This window comes from Chrysochloris asiatica, unplaced genomic scaffold (genome assembly GCF_000296735.1).
Source record: "Chrysochloris asiatica unplaced genomic scaffold, ChrAsi1.0 scaffold00022, whole genome shotgun sequence".
Lineage (NCBI taxonomy): Eukaryota > Metazoa > Chordata > Mammalia > Afrosoricida > Chrysochloridae > Chrysochloris > Chrysochloris asiatica.
This window is the reverse complement of record NW_006408540.1, coordinates 19,429,925-19,455,804: the sequence shown is the minus strand read 5'-3', so window position 1 is coordinate 19,455,804 and position 25,880 is coordinate 19,429,925. Positions and strand designations below refer to the sequence as shown.

Sequence of the window (25,880 nt, the reverse complement as noted above, 5' to 3'; positions counted from 1 at the left end):
GTTCACGGTCTCTTCTGAATCATGCTTGGACCTCTGGAAGTTCTCTGTCAGTGTATGATTGTAGCCGTTTCTGTACTACCTTTAGTAAAACAACTTTCCTCGCATGGGATATCAAAGAGATTGTCCAATGATTTCTGCATTCCGTTGGACTAAGTACAATTAGAAAATTTTGTAGGAATAATACAAATAACCTTAATGCCAACTAGCATTTAATCAGTACAGTGCTTAGTGCCTTCTAATTACTTTTTAAGTAGTCCTGGTAGCACAGTGGTTAAGTCAAAAGGTCAACGGTTTAAACCCACCCAACAGCACCACGGGAGAAAAGGCCTGTTAAATTATCATTCAGGAGTGTGGCTCCACAGATCAAGTACTTAGGTAAAGTCTGAATTTCTCTAAAAAAGTACTGTTTGAGCCTAAGATAGTTGAGATATGTGGGAGAGGATTTAGAGAAGGCTGCTTCTCTTATTCTTGCATGTGGCAAAGCAAAGGCAAATGGTACTTAGGCCAGTGCTGAGCTTTACTGTTGACACTGATTTTCTCCTCCCTCAAGGAACTTTAGGGAGATCCATTACACTACTTCTTCAGATTTACAGTGTGTGACTTAGATGATAAATTTTCCTCTACAGTCAAATACAAGCTTTCATTTCCTTAAAATACTTGAAAACCTGAGTGAAACACCTACAACCTATTAATTTTAAAATTATGTAATTCTTTATACAATTCTATAAGTGAGCATTTGAAGGGATTTGTAATGTTCAGTAGTCTTCATTGTTTCTTTTTGTTTATTTAGCTTTGAGAAGTAGATTGTCAGGCTGGTGACCCACAATGAAAGATGATGGATTAAATCTTGTTTCAGTTTGTGTGTCTGTCTTAGGACTCAGGAGACACTTACCACATGAGACTGAAAAATCCAAACTCAGTGTCATCAACTCAGTTCTGACTCATAGTGACCCTATATATGGTATTCTGAGACTATTAAACTTTATGTATGGGAGCAGACAGCCTTGTCCTCGACCTCAGAATGCTTATTTTGAACCACTGATCTTGTGGTTATCAGCCCAATAGCAATGTGTACCCAACAGCACTACTAGGGGTCCTTCCGTTGTTGTTGTTAAGTGCTGTTGAGTCATTGTGTAAGGTTTCCAAGGAGTACCTGTGGGTTTGAAGCGCTGACCTTGCGCTTAGCAGTCCAGTGCTTATCCTACAGCATCACCCCAGGACTCCAAGGGTCCTTTAAGACATGAGAAATAATAGTAAACATCTTTTGCCCTCATTGATTTAAAGTACAAGGTCAGAGCCCATTGAAGCAGCTGAATGAGAAATTACAAATAATTTTGTTTTGCCTTAAATGTTTAAACCCTTACCTATAATGAGGGTCAGAAATAAGAGCACAGGATTTTAGTAATAAAATTATACATGTATGCTATATGTTTATAAAGGAATTTTTTATGAAATTACTTAAGGAAATCATAATGTTGTTGTTGTTAAGTGCTGTCAAGCTGATTCTGACCCACAGTGACCCTGTATAGGATTTCTGAGGTGAGGCTGTGTGCTTAAATGCTGATCTTGTAGCTTAAAACACAGTCTAGTCCAGTGTATTAACCCACGACACCACACCAGGACTCCAGTTGTTGTTAGGTGCCGTCAGGTCAGTTCCAACTCATAACATCCCTGTGCACAACAGCGAAACACTGTCTGGTCCTGCCCTCTTCTCACAATTGTTACATTTAAGCCCATGCTGCTGCCACTTGTCAGTTCATCTTGTTGAAGGTCTTTCTTTGACTAACCCTCCAGTTTACCAAGCATGATGTCAATCTTCAGAGACTGGTCCCTCCTGATAACATGTCTGAAGTCTGAGAGACAACTCTCACCATCATGGCTTCTAAGGAACACTCTGGCTATCCTTCTTTCAAGACAGATTTGTTTGTTTTTCTGGCTGTCGATGGTACTTCATACATCAACTCTTCTCTAGTCTGTCTTATTCATTGCTCAACTTTCTCATGCATATGAGGTGATTAAAAATACCATAGCTTGGGTCAGGTTCTATTTGCTGTTGTTTTTAAGTGCTGTTGAGTTGACTCCAATTGTATATGGTTTTGGAGAAGTGGCTGGTGGGTTTGAACCACTAACTTTTGGTTAGCAGTCCCATACTTACTCTATAGCATCCCACCAGGAGTCCCAGATTCTATTTAGATTCATGTTATCCTTTACCTGAGATTTTCTCTGGACTTTGACTTCCAAATGTTTCAAGTGATTGGTTCTTCAAGTTTTTACTAAACTATAGATTGTTGTATGTTGTTGAGAGTCTTCCTGAGTTTCTTCCTTGGTCATAGCTTTTTTTTAGCAGTGACCTGTGCTTTCTTTTCAGTCTCTTCTGGATCTCTGTAGAAATAGAGATCAGGCATGATCGCCTATGGGTGCTCTCGGGAGATGGTGCCAAGCATGCTCTGAACTTCCTGGGCCAGCGCCCACCACCTCAGACTACTGAGTGAGCTCCCTTGTTGTTACACAGGATGACAATGTTCATGTAGCACAGGGGAGGCTGTGGAGGGCAAGATGACATACGATGGTTCTGTGAGAGGCTGGTGGTGGTCAGCCTCAGAGATCCCCCTGTTAAATCACGATGGCATGGAATAGGGAAGGAAGAATTGTTCATTGATTGGGTAGGCAGTCTAGTGGAGTGACTTTTCAGATGGGCTCTCTGACACTCCAGACAACAAGTACTGTTCATGTCCAGATCCACTCCCCAGTGAAGGGCATTTAGGCCCTTTAGAGGAGTGAGTGGTTTTCCCAGCTGGGCCAGGAACTATACAAGGGGAGCCTACAGTGCCAGAAAGCAAGAAAATTGCTCAAAAACTTACGCATGAGCATGATAAGGAGGGTCTGGGGGCCATCTTGAAAGAGTTCCCCATGGCCAAATTCAGAACCATTTCAGCAGCAAAGTACGGAGTAGTAAGTTATAACCCCAAGAACAAAATAAGCTTCTATGAGTCCACACTGATAAAAATAAATGAATAAATCTGAGGGAGGACAGATCTTTCATACAGAAAAATTCCAAGTCATAAATGTGTGAAAAATGAAGGAACTAGAAAATCACCATTGGAATATCACATTATTTTAGACAAAATCCACTGATTCACTGATGAATGCTAAAATTAGTGGCAAAACTTTAAGGTGTAAAACAGAACATTTGCTTCACCCCAAAATATTTTCCTCAAAATAACTGTGGTGACTTAACATGCCCAAAATTCTTTAATGTTCTTTCCTCTAGGAAGTAGAACTTGCTTATCCTCCTCTTAAATAGTGGCTGAACTCACTTCAAGGAAAGGAATAATGCTATAGATGAGAGTAACTTTATAGTGGAGAGGCCAGATGGACCCCAAGTGACCAAGGCTAATATCAGTAATGAGTTGTGTTGATTTCATGAACCTCTGGCATAATGTGATGGGAAGTGCACCTCTCTGTAGTCCTCTCTAAAACCAAGGCTTTCAAACAGTTCAAACCAGTTTAGTCAGGGCTAGTGGGAAATCAGAAGAGACCTCTGGTATACCCACATTTGCAGTCTGTTGTTTTACAGCCAATAGATTAAAGTGTGGGTGTGCCAGAATAGTAATCGGAATGAGAAAAATTACGGGTCAAAGCTCTGGACTGGGTGACTTGGCTGAGACGTAGTGAGCCCTTTTAGAAGCCTGGCGCAGTATCTTGGGTTGTTGCCCAGACTGTGGAGAGCCACACACATTCAACATCCAAAGTACAAGGTCACTTCCATCTTTTAGCCAAGGACCATTGTTTCTGGCTCTTCTGGATAAGAGATTATGTTGCTATGCAACATGTATGCTGCCTTTTTTTTCCTAAGAGAGAGATTAAATTTCTGTCAGGTGATCAACCTGTCATTTTTCCTCCTGGTTATGATTCCATTACACCAACATTTAAAGCAGTCTGGTCCATGACAATTTCACTTCGTTAGCCATGACTGAACTGGAAAAACTAGTTCATGGCTCTGTCCATAACCTGTGTTGTTAGTGCCTTTGAACCTATTTTTGGTTTATAGCAGTGCCACGTGGTATAGTAGAGCTGCACCATGACATTTTCTAGTCCATTATGTTAGGCAAAGCAAGGTGAATGATAAACGTGAAGTCTTTGCACCATCTTTGCAACATTTCTGCAAGTCTACAATCAGAATACATAGATAAAAAAATAACAGAAAGAGCGAAAAGGACCAACATGTAGGTCTTTTCAAAAGCCTTACCCTTTGATTCTTAATTTTGAGGAACACTGTCTTCCAGGGTTTATTCCTTTACCATTTTGTGTTATTCTACACTTCTCTGATTATAAAAGCAATGCAGAAAATGTGGAGGAGGAGTAAAAAGCATAAAATACAAAACAATCTACTTTCTCAGTTTTATAGAGATAGCCACTGTTTACATTTGGTGTAAGTTTTGTTAGTATTGTCTTAATGTATATGACTTTGTAATCAAAATGGAATCATGTTTAAAAAGTGAAAGGTGGAGCTTTGCATCCAGACAGGATTAGATTTCCAGCCCAATTCGCCCTCTTTCTAGCTCCGTGTTTCTGTGCCAGTTAACCTCTTGGAATATGTCTTTTACTTTATTCTTCTTCAAATATTTGTTGAATATGTACAAAACGCTGCTTATTATTCTAGGCTCTGAGGATACAGCAAAGAAAAGAGCAAAACTCCCTCTCTCCTGCTACTTACATTCTGATTGGGGGAGATAAACAGTACACACACTACATAGAGTGTTGAGTTTTTATGAGTATCACTGAGAAGAGTAGGGTGAGGTAGAGGGATAGATAATGATGGCCAGAGAAAGGGGTGTGCTGACTACTTTCTAGAGGTGGTCAGTGAAGGCCTCTCTCCTGATGACATGTAAGCAAGAATCCAAATGCACCCTATGGGACAACCTTCCAGGCAGAGGGGAGAGCATGCTTCATGTGCTCCGGGAACAAGCAAGCAATCAAGAAGTGGTAGGGTTTTAGATGAGGTAAATGGGGATCGGATCAAGAAGGTCTTGTAGACCATGGAAGTGCTTGGGATTTTACTCTGCAGTTGAGCATAGAGCTGATGTGTTCAAGTAGAGATGAACAGATAAGAGTGGTGAATGGGGTGTGTCAGGGAGAGCTCTCAGAAGCCTCTAGGAATTGTCCAGTCAAGAGACGCTGGTGGTGTTGTTGCTGTGCTATGGTTTTCCTAGTGGAAATAATGGAAAGGTCATAAGGGTCTAGATAAGTAGAACATGATTGCTGTCAGTAAGGTGAGGACCAAGAAATGACCTCTAGATTTGGCAATGTGGAGAACTCTGGTAAATTTGGGGAACATTTATTTCACTGATACATTAGGTCTTGAAAGATGGATTGAAGTACCTGGAGAGGGTCAGATGGTTTCCAGTTTTTCTGTAAAAAGGAACAGAATGATTTCTAGCTGGAAAGAGACGTTATGTACATATTTAATTTTGACCATGGCAATATTCTGATAAGTTGGCATCATTTTAGTAAATGGACTTTACATTTAAGGTGGAGAATTAAAAGAATAGAATTTTTCTGTGAGCTTTTTGAAGCCCCTCATATGTAGTTAAAGAATTGTTGTTGTTGTTATGTGCAGTGGAGTCGGTTCCGACTCATAGCGACCCTGTACAGGGTTTCCAAGGCTGCAAATCCTTACGGGAGCAGAAAGCCTCATCTTTCTCCCGCAGAACAGCTGGTAGTTTCGAACTGCTGACCCTGAGGCTCACAGCCCGATTCGTAACCACTATGCTACCAGAGCTCTTAAAGAATTAGATGTTGAAATACCCCAAGATTTTAATTTGGACCAACTGTTTTATCATTATCTTACATGAAGGAAAAGTTTCTCATATATTTTGAGTCTTGATTTCTTCTTGTAATTAATAGTGGGTGTGATGCCTTCTAAAGAGGAACTGGAGTTGTGTTTCTAAAAAGCATGATGCACAAGTGTTGTACTTTTTGGTACCCACTCTCTCTGTCTTGTTGTTGTTGTAGGTGCTTTCGAATTGGTACCAACTCATAACAACCGCATGCATAACAGAATGAAACAGTCCCGGTCCTGGGCCAACCTCACAATTGTTGCCATGCTTCAGCCCATTGATTCTGCCATATTGCCAATACATCTTGTCTTCCTCTCTGACCCTCCACCTTACCAAATATGATATCCTTCTCCAGTTACTGATTCTCTCCTGACAATATGTCCGAAGTATGAGAGACGAAGTTTGGTCATCCTGGCCTCCAAGGAGCACTCTGGCTGTACTTCATCCAACACAGATCTGTTTGTTCTTTTGGCAGCCCATGGCACTTTCAATATTCTCCTCCAACACCATAACTCAAAAGCATCAATTCTTCTACAGTCTCCCTTATTCACTGTCCAGCTTTCACATGCTTATGAACTTATTGAAAATACCATGGCTTGGGTCAGGCGCACCTAGTCCTCATGCTGACATCTTTGCTCTTCAACACTTCAACACTTGTGTAGCAGATTTGCCTAATGCAATCTGTCCTTTAATTTCTTGATTGCTGCTTCCATGAGTGTTGATAGTTGATCCAAGAAGAATGAAGTCCTTAACTTCAGTCTTTTCCCCATTGATAAGAATGTTGTTTATCCAGTGGTGAGGATTTTTGTTTTCTTTAAATTGAGATGTAATCCATACTGAAGGCTGTGCTCTTTGATCTTCATCAGTAAATGTTTTAAGCCCTCTTCACTTTCAGCAAGAAAAGTTGTTATCATCTGTACATCGCACGTTGTTAATGAGTTTTCTTCCAATCCTGACGCCACGTTTTTCTTCATAGAACCCAGCTTCTCGTATTATTTGCTCAGCATACAGGTTGAACAAGTATGGTGAAAGAACACAACCTTGTCGCACATTTTTCCCAATTTTAAACCATTCAGTGTTCCCATGCTCTGTTCGAACAACTATCTTTTTGTCCATGTACAGATTCCTCATGAGCACAATTAAGTGTTCCAGAATACTCATACTTCGCAATGTTGTCCACAGCTTGTCAGGATCCACACAATCGAAAGCCTTTGTGTAGTCAATAAAGCACAGGTAAACATGTTTCTGGTATTCTCTGCTTTCAGCCAAGATCCATCAGACATCAGCAATGATATTCCTCATTCCATGTCCTCTTCTGAATCTGGCTTGAACCTCTGGAAGTTCTCTATCAATGTATGCTTGCAGCCATTTCTGTATTACCTTTTGTAAAACTTTACTCACATGGGATATCAAAGAGATTATCCAATGATTTCTGCATTCTGTTGGGTTACCTCTCTTTGGAATGGGCACAAATATGGTTCTCTTCCAATCAGTCGACCACATAGTTGTTTTCCAAATTTCTTGGCATAGATGAGTGAGTGCCTCATTTCAATTCTTGAAAGATTTCAATTTTTATTCCATTAATTCCTGGTGCCTTGTTTTTTGCCAATTCCTTCAGTGCACCTTGGACTTCTGTTGGGGACCCGCCTCGACATAGGGGTTCGGTTCACGAGGAGAGGATACCTGACAGCGATTCATATATATCAAAAATACACAGAAAGAGACAAAGAGAGAGACAATGAGGCACCCCAAAGCCAGGGTGGATACATCACTGTGGGCAGGCTTGGGAGCACTGCCATCTTTACCACATGCCTACCAACCAGTAATGCACTGCCATCTTTACTCCATGCCTTCCAACCAGTAATGCACACCTGGGGAGGCCCGGGCCTCTGTTTTATTTAGGGGAGGAGCTTCACACTAAGCTGGGAGGGACTTAGGCAAGGTACAGCTAACATCAGTACTTTTCCATACATTCAGGTAACTTTACATCGTACTTCGCTGGTTTGAATCTCAGGCCAGCAACTTGGTTTCTCAGGCCCAATTAACATATCTATAGCCCCTGAGCTAAGTTGGGGGAAGGTGAGAGTAATGACAAAAGCTTGGGCGGAGTCCTGCTGTTTCGTCTTCCTGAGCCAGGTTTTCAGGAGGACTCAGGATGCCCAGGTGAATGGGCTGCACCTGGAAAAGGATTAGGGAGGATGGGTTCTTTGTCTATAGAACAAAGAACCGTGAAGTAGCTAAGATATTTTTAGTTAATCCTTTGGAGAAAGGCTTAACCTTGCAACCTTTAGTCTCGGCTTTAGGAAAATATCACATTTATCTGTGGATTGTCAAAGGCTCCGTGTATTAATTTAATATATATAACTGAATATTAATATGAAAGCAATTTGCCATTAACTGCCAGTGGCCTCATTTATTACACTCGGCCCTAGAGGGCCTCGAACCTCTGACTAGTCTTACACGGTCTGCAACAGACTTCTTCCTTCAGTATCATCGGCTCTTGATCAGATGCTACCTCTTGATATGGTTGAACATCAACCATTTCCTTTTGGTACAATGACTCTGTATTCCTTTCATTTTCTTTTAATGCTTTCTGCATCATTTAATAATTTCCCCAGCAAATCCTTCAATAATGAAAGTTGAGGCTTGAATTTTTTCTTCATTTCCCCCAGCTTGAGAAATGCTGATTCCAGATCTTTGCACATTTCATTGCAATATTTGACTTTGTCTTCTCGAGCAGACCTTTGAAATTTTCTTGTTCAGCTATTGTAACTCCTCATTTCTTCCATTTGCTTTAGCATCTCTATGCTGGAGAGCAAGTTTCTTTGGGTCTTAGAAGGAAGGAGTACATGATCATCCTATATGACGTGTGTGTATTAAACATCTTGTTTTCCCTTCCTTTTGTTAATCCAGGAGACAGGTAAAATCTTATAAATTTGACAAGAAACAGTTTTGGGAGGGTGCAGTGCTGAGTCATCGTATTGATAGGCAAAGGAGAGGGCATTTCACTTTATCCACCAGAAGGAAGTAGTTTAATATTCACATAAAATGTACTCCCTTTTCCCACTGGTGTGTTTGGGTTTCCCCTTGACTGACTGGGTGAACACTGAAAAAGCTCAGTCTTGGAGCATTTCACATCGGTTGCAGGTTGAGTTAGGTCATTAAATAGAAAGTTACTTATTGTCCTCATTCTTCAGTCAGACTTTATTTTTATTGGTTGTCTAGAATAGATATAGTACATTTTTGGAGCTGCCAAAAATAAATGTAATAGGTGTCCTGAGGCTACAGCTAGGCTGGATTGGCTCTGATCCAACATGTTACCTTTGGCAGGCCCTTTAATGCTACTTGCTAAATTCTCATGCCTGGTTTGTTTTCTTAAGTTCTTAGAAGTTCTGAATATTGAGCTCATTTAGTAAAATTCTTTGATTTAGCCTAAATCTATAGGCTAGTTTAAAGATGATTTGTGTTTTGAGAACAACAAAAAGGGTGAACATTTTTGTATTTTATTTATTACTATGCCTAATTTTCAGAGTCAATGACCCTAATCCAAAGAAGTTAAATACATTTCTGGCCTATCTGCTACCTGTATATTAATAGCAAAGCCTGTGTAATTAAGTTAATTAAGAAAAAGCCCATACATAACCTATGAAGCGTAAGTATTTGAGCTATGTATAGCTTCCACTTGCCCACACTCCTCTTTGGGCAAATAGCTTTGCTGAACATGAAGACTGAGACCAGAGGACATTGTTTTAGGTCGTCTAGAATTTGTTTTTGAAAAATTTTAAGGAAATGGGCAGAGATTACATTTCGCTAAGTAACAGATCTTGGTGGGGGATGGGAGACTGTCAGCTTTTATTTTTTTGATGGTTACATGATTTTTGTCTTAGATGCTTTTCCATTCTGTTTCAGAGTCTGATAAGGAAGACAAACCACACAGTACTGTCATACCCAAAGAAGTGACCCCAGCCCTGTGTTCACTGATGAACAGCTATGGTAGTCTCTCAGGGTCCGAGAGTGAGCCTGAAGGTAAATCCTGACTTAGCTTGTTAACAGATGTTTGTATTGTTGCTCTTCACATTTGTTGGCATACTGTGCACATTTCTTTATTTGATCTCCAAATTCCTTTTTATTTGGTACAGAACCTTAAGTCTTCTCATGTTGTGGGCATCTGGCTCTGCATGCTAATTTCATTTAGGGGTGACCAAGCATTAAAGGATTCATGTGTCTCTTATCTCAAGACAAGAAATATAAAGGAAAGCTGAAGGAATGGGGAAATCTGTTGCTGCAAAAATACCATATGCATAACATAATAGGAAGAAGAGAAAATATTCACTGATGGACTGAAAAAAAGAAAGAATTAAAACATAGAGCCAAGAGTTCATGTCTTCTGTCTGCTTCCAAGAACCTTTAACATGTTTTCCCCTTAGGTAGGTAAAGCGAAATCCTTAACGACAAAAGTGATGATGGAATTTCTTAAATGTATATGTAGTGCATTGTTTATAGAACACATTTACATAAATGACCTCACTTGGAGAACCTGCAGCCTTGCACTTGTGGTTGTGTTAACATGTGGATAATGTCACAGGTGATAATAATGTATGGGTCTTTATGTTTAAGTGTGTTGCTACGGTAAACCAACTTAATCTCTTTTGCTGTTGTTGTTACGTGCCCTCGAATTGATTCTGACTCATAGCAACCCTTGTATAGAGTTTCTGAGGAGCAGGTGTGGGTTTGAAGTTTTAGGACCACCAACAAGTACCCCAAGTAGGTTACTGATCTGGTGTAGCATGGCAGTTCTTAATCCAAGGTTCTTAAGGGCTCAGTTACATTAGAATGCCCTGTGAATAATCCAGCATATGTTTAGTAAATAAGCCTTCCTCCTATTAGTGTGAGGCTTCAAAAAAATTACTACGTAGAGCCAGATTCCTACAACATGAGAGGGCTTTAAAAAGTTCATGGAAAACTCCCAGTATCTTTTAATTCCATTTTTTCACCAACTTTTTGTAGTTCTCTTATATTGTAGGAATCTGGCTCTGCATAGTAATTTTATTTAGGCTTAGCCAAATCATAGGAGAAGCTGGATTATGTGAAGAAGAGCTTGGCATCAGTATTGGAGAAAGACTCATTAACAACCTATGATATGCAATGATACAACCTTGCTTGCTGAAAGTGAAGAAGACTTAAAATACTTACTGATGAAGATCAGAGACCACAACCTTCAATATGGGCTACATCTCAATGTAAATAAAACAAAAGTCTTCATCACTGGACCAGTAAATAACTTTATGATAAATGGAGAAAAGATTGAAGTTGTCTAAGGCTTCATTTTGCTTGAATCTACTATCAGCACACTTGGAAGAAGCAGGAGTCAGGAAATCAAATGATGTATTGAATCTGCTGCACAAGATCTCTTCAGAGTGTTGAAGAGCAAAGATGTCAGCTTGAGGACTAAGGTGCTCCTGACCCAAGCTGTGGTATTTTCAGTAGCCTCATATGCACATGCACAAGTTGGACAATGAGTAAGGAAGGCTGTTGAAGAATTGATGCATTTGAGTTATGGCTTTGGACAAGAATACTAAAAGTACTATGGTGTGCTAGAATAACAAACCAATCTGTGTTGAAAGAAGTACAGCCAGAATGCTCCCTAGAAGCCAGAATGGCAAGACTTTGTCTCTCATCCTTTGGACATGTTATCAGGAGGGACCAGTCGCTGGAGGAGGATATCATGCTTGGTCAGTGAAAAAGAGGAAAACCGACAACGAGTTGGATTGGGCCTGTGGCAGCAGCTTCAGCTTAACAATGATTGTGGGGATGGCACAGGACTAGGGAGTGTTTGGTTCTGTTGTGTATAAGGACAATAATGAGTTGGAACTGACTCAACGGCACCTAACAACAATCATGAGAAAATTCATATGTCTCTATTGCAGGACAGAAAGTGTTATCAAAACAGGAACTGCAAAGAGGGTAAAAAATAGAGTTTATAGAACGAAGGGAAGATTTTAATGTGATTGGATAAAAATGGCAGCACATTTAGCATTGAATAGAAATAATTAACAGTAGGTGAGTGCTAAATAAGGAAGAATCGGGCTTTAATATGAAAAGTTATGGGAGGATTTACAGCAAGATGGTAGACTAGGCAGACGTACTATACATACCCTTTACAATAAAGATACAATAGACAGAAAAAAACAGACACAGATAAAAATTCTGACACCCTGAACTTGCAAAGAAAGGTTAGAGAGATGGATGGAGTGCTTGCAGGGAGGAGAGGCTGGGCCGGGACTGTGAGAGGGAGACAGACTGATGAACAGCTGGCCAGACGCAGCTCCGTCATCACGTGACCAGCTTTGGCAGTGGAGGGATGTCTGGCAGAGCAGATTCACATAGGTGGTAGGAAAGGTGCAATTCCTTCTTTTTCCCCACACTCCCACCCTCATCCACCCCAATGCAGACCCTGTTCTCCAGGAGTTTGGAGCCACGTGGTGGGGTGGCACACCAGTGTGAGGTGGGGGCTGGCTGTGTGTTGGAGTAGTGCTTTGGTGCCTGGATTCAGGTGGTCTCAGCTCCAGACTGAAAAAACCTGAAGAGCCACCAGACCAGCATTTAACCAGTCACCTTGACCTCAGCTTCCATGTAATCCTAACAGACACTGAAACCAGCTCCACCAAGGACCCCCACAAATTACTTCCAGATTGAATGCCCAGACCATCTAACACCCAGGCCAATAGGAATTCCATCTAGGGCCAGAAACTCTGCTCTGTTACATCCCTCCTATAACCACTTCTTGAGTCCATGAGTTGCAGGAGCCCCCCAGAGATTTGTCCCCTTCAGGTCCAACAAATGCACTCTTTTGTTTTTACAAAGATGGCAACCCCACAACTCCAAAGATGACAGACAGTTTTAGCTCCTTCAGAGAAACAAGAGAAAATGGCTTGAACAGTTGACCAAGATGCAGACAGAAACATTTCTGACGAAACAAAGATAATAGAACTAATTGTAAAATAACTCAAAAGAATAATTTAGTACCTTTAACAGATTGAGGAAAGTAAGGAGAACATAGAACAAACTTTTGAAGAATTCAGGAAAAAAATGTTACAAGAACAAACAGGCAAAATAAATATAAATTTTGAAACAATACAAAACCTACAGTTAAAAATACAAAGATTAATACGAAGATCTCAGAAATGGACAATGCAATGAAAGGGTAAAGGAGTAGATGTGAAGTAGTGGAAGCCAGAATTAGTGGGCTTAACAATAAAATCTCTCAATGCTGGTATGCTAGAAGAACATTCTGAAAATAGAATGGAAAAAATCCAAAAAGAATCTTAAGAGTTAATATGGGACACTATGAAGAGGAACAACTTATGGATGATCAGAATTCTAGAACAGAAAGAGACAAGCACAGAGAAAATTGTCAAAGAGTTGTTGGAAGAAAACTTCCTTGGAATCATAAAAGATGAGAAGATTAGCATGCAATAAGCCAAACGAACCCCAAACAGGATATACCCAAAAGAAAATCACTAAGACATAACTTTCCAAAATCCAAGATAAGGAAAAAATCCTGAGAGCAGCTCGGGAAAGATGAAAAGTTACTTACAAAGGAGAACCAATGAAACTAAGCTCAGATTTCTCAGCAGAAACCTTTCAGGCAAGAAGGCAATAGGATGACATATATAAAAGTCTGAAAGAACGAAATTGCCAACTAAGAATCCTCTACCCAGCAAAACTGCCCCTCAGATAAGAGGTGAAATTAGATATTTCCTAATAAACAGAAATTAAGGAATTTGTGATGATGAGACCAACTTTCAAAAAGTGCTAACTGAGAACCAACAGCAGGTAACACCTGAGATTACCATACATAAAAGCACTACCCAGAACTCAATCCTGATGTATTGTTGTTATTAAGTGCCGTGGCAACTCATAGTGACCCTGCATAGGGTTTCTGAGGAGCAGCTGGTGGCTCTGAACTGCTGACCTGGTTCAAAGTCTAGTGCTGATTTAAAGAAAAACACAAGACTGAAACTAGGGAACCAGAGATACCAAAGTATGGTGCAAAAAGAGGGAATAGTATAGATATAGAACTTCCACGTGGTAAGGAACTCCCGTAGATTTCAAGATAAAACAGACTTTTAAGCTGGAAAAATTTAGTAAATTGCAGGGTAATCTCAAAGAAAAATGGTATACCTGCACGTTAAAAGAAAAAAGAAAAAAATCAGAAAGATTTAGTAAACATTAACACAACAGAAATGAAATTGTAAAGTGGAACAAAGAAGCCAGCAGTACCATAAAAAATACACAGAAAAATGATAATAATCAATTCATACCCATTGATAATTACACTGAATGTAAATGGATTGAATGTACCAGTCAGGAGACATACAGAGCAGAGTGGATAAGAAAACAGAATCCTTCAATATGCGGTCTACAAGAGACATCTGAAAAGATGGAGACAGCCTAAATGCTCATCAACAGAAGAATGGTTAAATAAAGTTGTACATACACACAGTAGAATACTACCAAATGTTGAAGAATAATGATGAATTTGCTAAACACCTCACAGCATGGTTGACCCTGGAGGACATTTGCTGAGTGAAATTAGTCAATTACAAAAGGACAGATATTGTATGTTGTTGTTGTTGTTGGAGTACTGTGGAGTTGGTTCCGACTCATAGTGACCCTGCACAGGGTTTCCGAGGCTGTAAATCTTTACAGGAGCAAAAAGCCTCATCTTTCTCCCATGGAACTACTATAGGACCAATGTAAAAAAAGTTCAGGAAAGTTTTTCTTAGTAATAGAAACTCTCTATGATAGTTCTGGTGAGGTGGGGGGAAATTACTCACAGGCTAGTGTGTAGACACATGTTAACATGGGTGACAGGGTAGGCAGTATAAAACAAGAGAGAGGTCAGCAGAAGAAAGATGAAGGTAGAGGGAGATACAGGGAGGGATGCAGGTAAATGCTGTTACCTGTTGCTATATGAAGAGGATTGAATATAAAATTGATGATCTGCTCTGTAAACTTTTACTCAATTCACAATAAAAAACAAAAATATGAAAAGTTATGTTTAAAACTATCTGTAGAGGAGTTTTTTTTTTAAATTTTTTTAAACAAACTATGGCTTACCCATAGTAGCTTGTTCAAAACAACTTGAATTTTGAAATATAAACCTTGACTTTATCAACATACTCCTTAACAGGTGGTTGTCTGTCCTGTTTTAAATTTATTTTTTCTTTTAAGAAAAACAGTGTTCATTTCTTTTTTTGTTTCTAATACTTTGAGATGAAAGCAGAGCTGTTCTTTAAACGCGTATTAGCTTTCCTGCTTATCAGTTGTATTTCTAACAGGTACAGAGGTAGCTGTTTGTCAGATTACTGAATCCTATATAAATAGATTGTGCAACAATTTTGTTCTCTCAGTGTTTTTAATACTTATGTTTTCATTTTGAGGCTCTCACCATCATTTTAGATTTGAAGTAAGAGCAAATTGGATGGGATCTTTGAGATCACTCCCCTTCATTGTATAGAATCCTAAGCTCGTGGGTTAATGTGCTAGACTCCAAGGTTATTTTGAGTTGCAAGATCAGTGGTTCAAATCACCATCCACTCCTCAGAAACCCTGTATAGGGTTTGCTGTGAGTTGGAACCAGCTCTAAGACTCTTAACAACAACAAAGCTTAGAGAAATGTTTGCAAAGCTGGTATGTTACAGAGCTCATGTAAAACCTAAGTTTACAGACTTAATTGACTAAAGAACCCAATCAACCCACAGTGACACTAAAAGTGTATAAAGGTCTTTAAAACAGTAGTAGTGCTTTTCTGAAGAGAAACTTTGACAAAGAAAGAGTCCCTCAGAAAGACTGAAGAAATGGTAGTGGTTTTGTGTAGATATAGGGCTCTCAGAGTCATTGAAATATAAATGTTATTTTTGTTAAGTACTGTTAAGTTGGTTCCAATTCACAGCGGCTTTGTATAGGGTTTCCGAGGAGCAGCTTGTGGGTTTGAACATTGACCTTGCAGAATATCTAAAAAATTTTTTGAATTGATGAACATTAAATTAAAATTAAGTAAACCTTAAGAATTAGAAAAATAGACGAGGGTGTATCAAATTTTATCCGCACTCTGGCTGTAGAATTTATTTTAATCAACTTTTAGAAAAGACCAGTACTATATTTTTCAATATCATCTCCTAGCTTTTCAATACACTTTGTCCATCTGTCAACAAGCTGTCATAGTCCCTTATTTAAAAATGTTTTAGACTGACCTGCAAGCCACGAATGCACCACTGCTTCACTTCTTCATCAGAGGTAAATCTTCATCCTTGAAGGGCTGCTTTCAGGGGAGCAAACAGGTGAAAGTCTGATGGAGCAAGATCAGGACTCTAGAAAGGATGCTTTAACACCTCTAAATGACGTTTTTGCAGTGTGTCAAGAGTGGGCAGAGGTGTGTGGACATGCATTGTCATGCAAGATGACAAAACCCTTGGATAGCAGTCCTCTGCATGTAATCTGAAGTTTAGGTTTCAGCTTTTCAGTGAGCGTCTTACTGTAATGAGGACTGTTTACTTGTACCTGAATGTGTTCCAGTATTGGCCCTTGAGAATCCCAGAAAACTGTAAGCATCAATTTTCCAGCTAGTAGTTGACTTTTGATCTTTTTCTTGGTCAGAGATTGAGGATGTTTTCATTCCATCTCTGCCGTTTACTCTCAGATTTGTAGTAATGAATCCATATCTTGTCACCAGTTGCAATTTTTTAAAAGAAACTTTTACCTTCCTTCAAGTATCGATTCCAATTTTTTTTTTTCAGATGTCCAAACACTTCTGGTTTTGCTCTTCTGTGAGTAATTTTGGTATCCACCTGACACAAACTTTTTGAAATCCAGTGTGTCATGGAGTATTTCATAGGCAGAGCCATGGCTATTCTGCAGATGATTCGCCACATAATCCACTGTTACTCATCTGTTCAACAGAATCATTTCACGTGCACGCTCAATGTTGTCATCAGCCGTGGATGATGTGGATGGACGTTTTAATATAATCAGAGTGTAGATAATTTTTTACTCATCCTTGTAGATGGTTCCTTATGGCTGCTAACTGCAAGGTTAGCTGTTCAAATCTACCAGTTACAGTAGGAGAGAAAAATGAGACTTTTTGCTCCTGTAAAGATTTATAGCCTCAGAAACTCTATACAGGGTCTCTTGGGGTCAGAACTGACTCAAAGGCACCACACCTCCAGCCGTAAGGAACCATCAGGTCATTGACAAGATAAACTCTGATTTATTTGGTTTATGTGTACCTGGCTTGCATTTGGATGATTAATACTTGAAGGGGAAGGGAATAATAGGATCACTATGAGTCAGAATTGGATTGTTTTTTTGGGTGTGAATGTCCTGGGTTTTCTTTTGGCCTTTTATTATTATCCCATAGTTTTGTTGTTGTTGTTTTATCCCCATAGTTTTGAACTTGACATTCTGTTTGGGGAATTCTTAACTTTAATCCTTGTCTTTTTCCTCCTTTTATTTTCTGTGCCACGTTGAAAACACATCATCATTACTATTATAGCTAACACTTGTACGAGGGGACTTCAAAAGCTTGTGGGAAAAAAATGGAATTGAAAGAGAATGGTATTTTTCCATGTACATTTTGAAAACTCTGTTAGGAACCCTGGTAGTACAGTTAGACTGCCAGCCAAAAGGTCCACAGTTTGAATCCACCCTCTGCTCTGACTGAGAAAGATGAGACAATCTTCTGTAAAGCTCTGCAGCCTCTGAAACTCTAGGGAGCAGTTCTTTTCTGTTCTGTAGGATTGGTGTGAGCCAGAATCAATCATGGCAGCGGGTGTAGGTGTGTTAGAAACCGGCTCGGGTGTAAGACTGGTACTGTCAAATCCTAGTGTCAATACTTACAAATTGTGTGCTCTTCAGGCAAGCTGCTTAAGTCTACCTGAATTTGCTCATCTTTAGAATGGGAATAAATTATGAGGTCATTAAATGAGTAAAACACATAAAACAGTACCTGGGACACTTAAGCACCATACAGGTACGTCCTCTCACATGTAGTTTCTACAGTGAGTCCTGATGGAATACTTGAATGGTGACAGTTTTGGGGGGGCTATGATTGAACTCCCACAGCTCCATTTGTGTAACTGAACCCAATCGCCCAACGGTTTGAAGCTCTCAATATTCAGTTGCATTAGCCTGTAACCAAGCGTGGACTTCTGGTGTGACACTGTGGGTTGATGTGACAGACTGAAAAGCCATTTGAATTGCAAAGTCGATGGTTCAAGCTCAGCAGCTGCTCCTTGGAAACCCTATACAGGGTTGCTGTGGGTCGGAATTGACTCAATGGCACTTAACAAAAACAAACATGTAGAATAACACTTGGGGGTGGGAGAAGATTCCTATCTTAAAACTTGCAAATTTTAACAGATCGAATGATTTTTCTTTATTATTCTTTTGGGGTACAATGGCACCATAGCATAAGCACTGGTCTACAAACCACAAGGACTGTGGTTTGAGCCCTCTAACCACTCTGTGGGAGAAAGATGGAACTTTCTTTGTTTCTTTCAGCTTGAAAAATGCTGAGTGTTTTTGTCCCTTTCAGCTTTTACTTCCGTATTTCTCCTTTTGCTTTAATTGTACATTCAAGGGCACTTTTCAGTCTCTTCTGACATTCATTTTGGTCTTTCCTTTTTTTTTTTTTCTGTATTTTTAGTGATCTTTTGCTTCCTTCATGCATAATGCCCTTAAACCATGACTTATCTGGGTTTCCATCATTAGTGTTGACAAAACTTTTCCTTTGATTGTTTCTAAATTAAGATGGGGTATACTCAAAGCTGTACTTTGGCTCTCGTGGACTTATCTTAATTTTCTTTACCTTCAACGTGGGTTACCATATGAACAATTGATGGTAGGTGTCACAGTTGGCCCATGGCCTTGTTTTGGCTGATGGTATTGAGCTTCTCCCTTGTTTGTTCACACAGATGTAGTCAATTTGATTTCTGTGTATTCCATCCAGTGAGGTCTGTGTATAGAATCACTGTTTATGTTGTTAAAAAAAGGCATTTGCGATGAATATATGATTGGGCTTGCAAAATTCTATCATGTGACCTCCAGAATTGTTCCTGTTACCAAGGCCATATTTTCCAACTGCAATCTCTTCATCTTTGGCTTCACTGGTTGCTATGTAAATTTGAATAATAGTCTTATTAACTGGTCCTTCTTGTAGGCATATGGGTACTAGCCTATCAAAGACAGCGTTGTGTTTCAGGATAGATCTTGAAATGTTCTTTTTGACAAAGAATGTGACATCATTCCTCTTTGATTTTTCATTTCCATTATGATTGACAGATTCATAATGGCCAGTGCCAGTCCATTTCAGCTCACAAATGCCTAGGCTATCACTCTGTCTGCATTCCATTTCATTTGAGACATTTTCCAATTTTCCTGGATTCATACTTTATTCATTCAAAGTTCTAGTTATTAATGGATGTTTGCAGCTGTTTCTTCGCCTTTTGAACTCTGCCACATCAGCAAATGAAGGCTCCAGAAGCTTTGCCTCATCCACATCATTTAAGGATTTGGGCAGCTGTGTTCATGAGGGACATGTGGTTTTCTTATCTTTGTCTGGATTTGGTATAAATGGTTTCCTTTTTTCTTTCTTAATTTTTTTTTTTTTTAGTTGTGTGTGTAAAGTTGCTACCATTTTGTTTTTGTTTTCTTAATGTGTTTGCAGAATTCAGTAGTGATGCCATATGTACCTGACATTTTAAATTATTTAAGTTTCCTTTATGACAACTTAAGGACGTCTGGTAGCGTAGTGGTTATAATTCAGGCTGCTAATCGCACAGTTAGCAGTTTGAAACTACCAGCAGTTCTGCGGGAGGAAGATGAAGCTTTCTGCTTCCATAAAGATTTACAGTCTTGGAAACCCTGTACAGGGTCGCTATGAATCAGAACAGACTCCACGACACACTACCACCACCAGTGACTACTTTGTTGTTGGGTAGCATCAAGTTAGTTCTGCCTCATAGCAACCCATATAGCCTCAGTGTTTTGTTGGTTTTACTCTTTACAGAAGCAAATTCCCAGGTCTTTCTCCCAAAAAGGGGCTAGGTGAGCTTGGTTCATGACCTTTTGTGCTACCAGGGATCCTTTTAGAAAGAAGCTCTAACCCATGGCTGTGTAGTTGATTCTAACTCATAGTGACTCTGTGGAACAGAATAGACATCCACAGTGTTTCCAAGTTTGTAAATCCTTACAGAAACAGACTTATCTATCGTTCTCCTGTGGAGTGCCTGGTAGATTTGAGCCACCAACCTTTCTGTTAGCAGTTTAATGCTGAACCAAGGACGCCTTTGGAAAGTAGATCTTTTTTTGCATCCGTTTTGGTAATTTGTGTTTTTCAAAACAATTTGTCATCTAAGTTGTCAAAGCTCTTGGCTTAACTGATCATAATATTCCTTTGTAGTATAACTACATATACCATTTTATTCTTGATATTATGTATTTCTCTTTTTTCATACACAGACTTGCTAGGTGTTTATTATTTATAAACCTTTTCAAGGGATCAACTTCTGTTGAAGTCTGCTGTTTCGTTTCCAAATATTTGGGGGTTTTAAAGAAATTTTTCATTACTGAATTGAATTCTGTTGTGATTAGAGAACATATTCTGTATATTTTTGTTTTTTAAAATTCATTGACACCTGTTTCATGGCCCAGCACATCGTGCATGTGAACGTGAAAAGTGTGTATTGGGTTGAGTGGGGTTTGTATTGATTGGTAGTGTTTAGCTTTGTAGGAGGGGGCTTTAAAAAGTTCATGAGAATTTTCATTATCCTGTAATTGCATTTTTCCATAAATGCTTTGAAGGCCTCATTTTCTGTATAATTGTTCTTAAACTATTAATAGTGGAGTGTTCAGGTTTCCAACCATAATGTTGTTGTTGTTGTTGTTAAGTGCTGTCAAGTCGGTTCTGACTCATAGCAACCCTCTATAGGGTTTCCAAGGAGCGGCTGGTGAGCTTGAACTGCTAACCTTGCGGTTCAAGTGCTTGTCTTATTTCCACTTCCAGTTCTGTCCGTTTTTGTTGTGTATACATACATGGAAGCACTTTTATTGTTACTGTTTCTGTGTGCTTAATAAATTGATGTCTGTGTCATTCTGAACTGCCTCTTTTTGTCCTTGGTGTTCTTTATTCCCTGGGGTCCTGATAATGGCGTTGTAGGTTAAGTACTGGATTGCTATCCAAAAGGTCGGCAATTCAAACTCAACCATCTGCTCCTCGAAAACCCTATTCAGGCCTTCTGTGCGTTGAAACTGACCCCACAGTGTTTAACAACCACAGTATTCCCTGTTCATATTTACTTTGCCTGATGTTGACATAACCATTCCAGCTTCCTTAGGACTAATGTTTCACCTGGTATCATTTTTCATCCTTTTACTTTAACCTGGGACTTTACACAGGCAGTCCTGGCTGTGCAAGGTTCCTTGGCAACTGAGATCTAATCTCAGTTCAAGCCAAGCAAAACAAGGACTACCTGCATTTAAAGTTGCTTTTTTTTGTAGATGTCTTGCTCTTACTATTCATTTAACCGTCTCTGCTTTCTAATTGGAATATTTAGACCACTTATATTTAATGTAATTATTGATATGATTGAATTTAATTTTACCATTTTACTACTTTTTTTGTTTATCTCATTTTTCTTTTGATTGAATTTAATTTTACCATTTTACTACTTTTTTTGTTTATCTCATTTTTCTTTTTCTGTTTTCATTTGGATGAATTCTATATTGTTAGGAAAGGAAAGATATATTGACTTATTAGCTGTACTTACCACAGCCTACCTTCACATCATATGTAACATAGTTTATTATTTTTATCTTATATGGTAGTTTCTCTCGCTTTCATTTAAATGAGGAAAAATGGCTTGTGTTTATTCACTATATTTATTGCTTCCAACGCTCTTTATTCCCTTTTATTGATCCAGATTTTTTATCTGGTGTTATTTCCTTTATAGGGATAATCTGTAACTCTTTGTGGTAGTCTCCTTCATTCTTGGCAGTTGTAACTCCCAGTTTTAAAAGCACTGTGATCTATTGTAAATGCTTTATTAAATGATGCATAGTTTTTTTTTAAGTTATGAAGTAGTTAATATTCTACCTGGAGTATTATTATGGAGTTTTTTGTTGTTATTTTTGGGAGTTTTACCAATTTTGTTTGTTTGTTTTTGTTATTATTTTACCACACTTAGAAACTCCTATAAAGAAGGAGGAAGATTTTACAGAAAACCATGTCCTTGGCTGTACTCTTGAGAGTCCTAGTCAGCCTGTTACAGTACCTGTTACGGAAGCCAAACCTAGTCAGCCTGTTACAGAAGCCAAACCTAAGAGCCCAAGGAAAAGTTTTAACAAGACACATCCTAAGCAGAAAAAACATCACAACTATCAGACATTATTTCAACCAAGAACACACCATCCAAATCTTCTGGAAATGGTAAATAATTTTTCTTTACATTCTAACCTTTTTGTTCTCATATCATAAAAACGTGAGTTTTCCCCCATATGTGTGTTGTACGTATAGCTGCTGTTCAGAAAATGTGAAATAATTGTACTTTTGTTCAAAAGACTACTGTGGAAATACTGAGATTTAATATTCAAGTTTTTCATGCAAACACAATAAAATAAAATGGAAGACAAAAGAGAGAAAGCCATTTGTAATAGAAATGTCTGTTCAGAAAAACAAAGTCATGGAAAGAAAATCCTATGGGTTTGTGATTTTTTTTTTTTTTTAATTACTATTTAAGTTGCGTGAAGGTTTACAGAGCAGCTCGTCAGTTTTACACCCAGCAAATCCTACACTTGGTTTCCTCTCAGTGACTCCGATCCTCTCACTGTAACACCGCTATCCCCCCTTCCTCCCTGGGTCTCTCTCCTCATTTCTCCTTTCCCAGTCCTTCTGAATTTTGTCCTTGGTAAATGCTGCCTTTGGATTTCCAGTGACTGACCATTCTACAGTGTGCATACCTCACTAGTGTTGTTGTCCCTTTTCTGTACCTGTCTATATACCTGAAAACTGGGCCACAGAGGTGAGTTCAGTTCCAGACCTGAAGACTGACCAAGGGCTATAGTCTCAGACTTCCATCAATCTGTAGTTGACTAGTAAGCCTGGTCTTTTTTATGATTTTGAGTTTGTTCCACATTTTCTTCCAACCTATCCAGGACCTTCTAATGTGATCCCTTTCAGACCAGTAGGTAGTGGTTGTCAGGTACCATCTAGTTCTGGTCTCAGAGTCATAGACACTGATGTTCACTTGGTTCATTAGTCCATTGGACTAATTGTTTCCAGACGTCTTCAGTCTGGTACATCACTCTTCTATACTCTGGACAAGGAGACACAATCTCTTTAAGAATTCAAATATTTTTTTGTTTTGTGTGTGCTTTGTTGGTTTTATTTTCAGTATGATGTTTCAAAAGGTAGACTCTTTCTACAAATTATAAGGAGGAAGCAGTGCAGTCTTAGATTTCTAAGTAATGGACTCAGAGATTTTCACGTCAAATGATAGGAGTGTTCGGAACAAATTTAGTGAAGTTGCAAAAGTATTAAAACGTTCTGTTGAAAGTCTGTTCCTCAGCAGGTAAGTACTAGTGCTGTTGCTGAAATATGTCCCAGGATTACACTTTGTGAGTCGTAGACACTTCCCTGTCTTATGGAAAAGCAGCTGACAGATGATCTCTGGGTTGTCATTTCCATACTGTTTAAAATAATTGCATTTTTAAAGTGGTCATCATGCTTCATAATTAAATCATCTTTTTTTCTGCACTGTGTTTTCAAACTATATTAATGACATCAGAAATTCAGTTGAGTAGTTGGTTTATCCTTTTTGGCAAATATATGATTCCCTGGTCACACACTTGCTCTACAATGCAGGGATTTAAATTTTTCTCTCAATTACACTAAGCACAAAAACGAAAATCAAGGACTATTTAGGTTTTGTTTTCTTATTATTTTCATCATTGCTATATTTAATAAACCGATTTAATTTCTAGAGTGTTTCTAGATTTAGGTTTAAAGGTCCTTTTTAAAAAAACTTTGATTATGAATGAAGAAGGTTTTCAGAGTAAGTCATCAGATTTACATTAAATAATGTACTTGATTTCCTTTCACTGGTTACAATCCCCTCAAGGTAACACGAGTTATCCCAATTCCTCCCTGTGATTCTTACTTCCTGTCCATCTTCTTTCCCAACCCTTCAGAATGTCCTTCAGTAAACATTATTCTTTTTGTTTTGGATGGTTGACCGTTCTTTGGGGTACATACCTCACTAATGTTGTCCCCTTGTATATTTACTACTTGGCTGAAAATTGAATCATGTGGATGATCTCAGTTCCAGACGGGTCACCAAGGACCTTACTGTAGGGTCCCTCTGGTCTTTTTTATGAGATTTTAAAATTTGTTCCGGATTTTCTCCGACTCTCTACAGGTCTCTAATGTGATCCCTTTCAGGGCAGTTAGGTAGTGGTAGCCAGACATCATCTAGTCTTCCAGTCTCAGGGTCATGGATACTGATGTTCACGTGGTCTAATCGTTAGTCCACTGGACTACTTGTTTCCATGAGTCTTTGATTTTCATCACTCTTCTTTCCTCGGGACGGGGAGAGACCAATAATTTCATCTTAGATGGCTGCTCATGAGCTTTTAATATCTCAGTGGATCCTCACCAAAGTAGGATAATAGAACATTGTCTTTGTGGACTGTGTTATGCAGATTGACCGTGGTGTCCTCTGAGGCTATGGTCCTGACTCCCTAGGTCCAGCAACTCCTTCCCTCAAGTGGTTTGGTAATGTCTTAAGAATTTTTCATAAGTTTGCCCCCTATATACTACACCATGGAGTCCTGGTGTGGAGCTGCAGCATAATGCATTGGACAGCAAGGTTGTTGATTCATACCTACCAGCCACTCCTCAGAAACCCTAAATGGGGCCACTATGAGTTGGAACCGATTTGTCAGCACTTAACAACAACACATTACCCCACATTCATGGCACCATCTATAGTTGCAGCACAGGTAAATGCCCCCGTGCAGATATCCTGTGTTAAACCTTTGTCTCCTTGTGGGTCTGCTCCCACTCTTGCTGCCACACCTCTTTAGCCTGTGCATCTGTCAGGGTATCGACCTGCAGAGCACGGTTATCTCAGGATTGTGTATACAAACAGTGTTTACCTCTGTTCCCTTTAACTCTCGCATTCCTCCCGTGCCTTCCCCTACCGTCATCACTCTTCTGCCAACCTCTCCTTGTACATTGCTCTCCTTGTCATCTGAGTTAACACCTTCTTCCCTTTAGCCAATAAATTATTACCCTCCCTACCCTGTTAACCATCAAAAATGTTTCTTTTCGCATGAAAACCTTTTCTTGACTTTTGTTTTAAAGGTCCTTTAAATTATGATTTTTAAAATAAAGAATTGTAGGTTTTCAAAGTAAGTATCATACAAAGAAAAATGAAAGATAATGGAAATTTTCGATGAACTTTTCAAAGCCCCCTCATATCTGCTGTTGTCCCATGTTCTTTATGTGAGGAAAGCACACTTAATATTTTCGGTTGTGTTTTTTGGAATGTATTTTATTTCCTAACTGATTTTTATTTTTATGTTTTAGCTTTTGGCTCCAGACATCAGACATGAAAGAAATGTGATTTTGCAGTGTGTTCGGTACATCATCAAAAAAGACTTTTTTGGACTTAACACCGATTCTGTGAAAACTGAGGATAGATTAATGTCTGATGTGTCAGCATGCATAACTGAAGCTGTAAAATAGTGCCATCCTCAAGTTAATGGGGACAAACCTTTTTTTAAAAAAGGAAAAAGTCTGTACTAGCAATTAAATTGTAAGCCTCGTAAGACATTATGTTGGATTTTTAAGTCACTTCTTTGAACACATGCTAATAAATACATAATTGATTTTTTAAGGACTTGTCTTTATTGTTGAAATCACATGTAATATTTGCAGGCAGAGTTTTGCTTTTACTTGTATTTATTTGTATGTATTGT

The 25,880-nt window shown here is 38.9% G+C and overlaps 1 protein-coding gene across 1 annotated transcript in view; it reads left to right on the top strand.

The window, feature by feature from the left end:
- The window catches only part of NUFIP1 (nuclear fragile X mental retardation protein interacting protein 1), a 52,809-nt gene extending 27,162 nt beyond the window's left edge, over positions 1 to 25,647 (top strand). The window contains exons 8-10 of the mRNA XM_006837684.1: positions 9,750 to 9,866; positions 22,088 to 22,329; positions 25,489 to 25,647. Of these exons, the coding sequence (XP_006837747.1) occupies positions 9,750 to 9,866; positions 22,088 to 22,329; positions 25,489 to 25,647 (518 nt within the window). The remainder of the gene's footprint in view (positions 1 to 9,749; positions 9,867 to 22,087; positions 22,330 to 25,488) is intronic.
- The last annotated feature ends 233 nt before the right edge of the window (positions 25,648 to 25,880 follow it).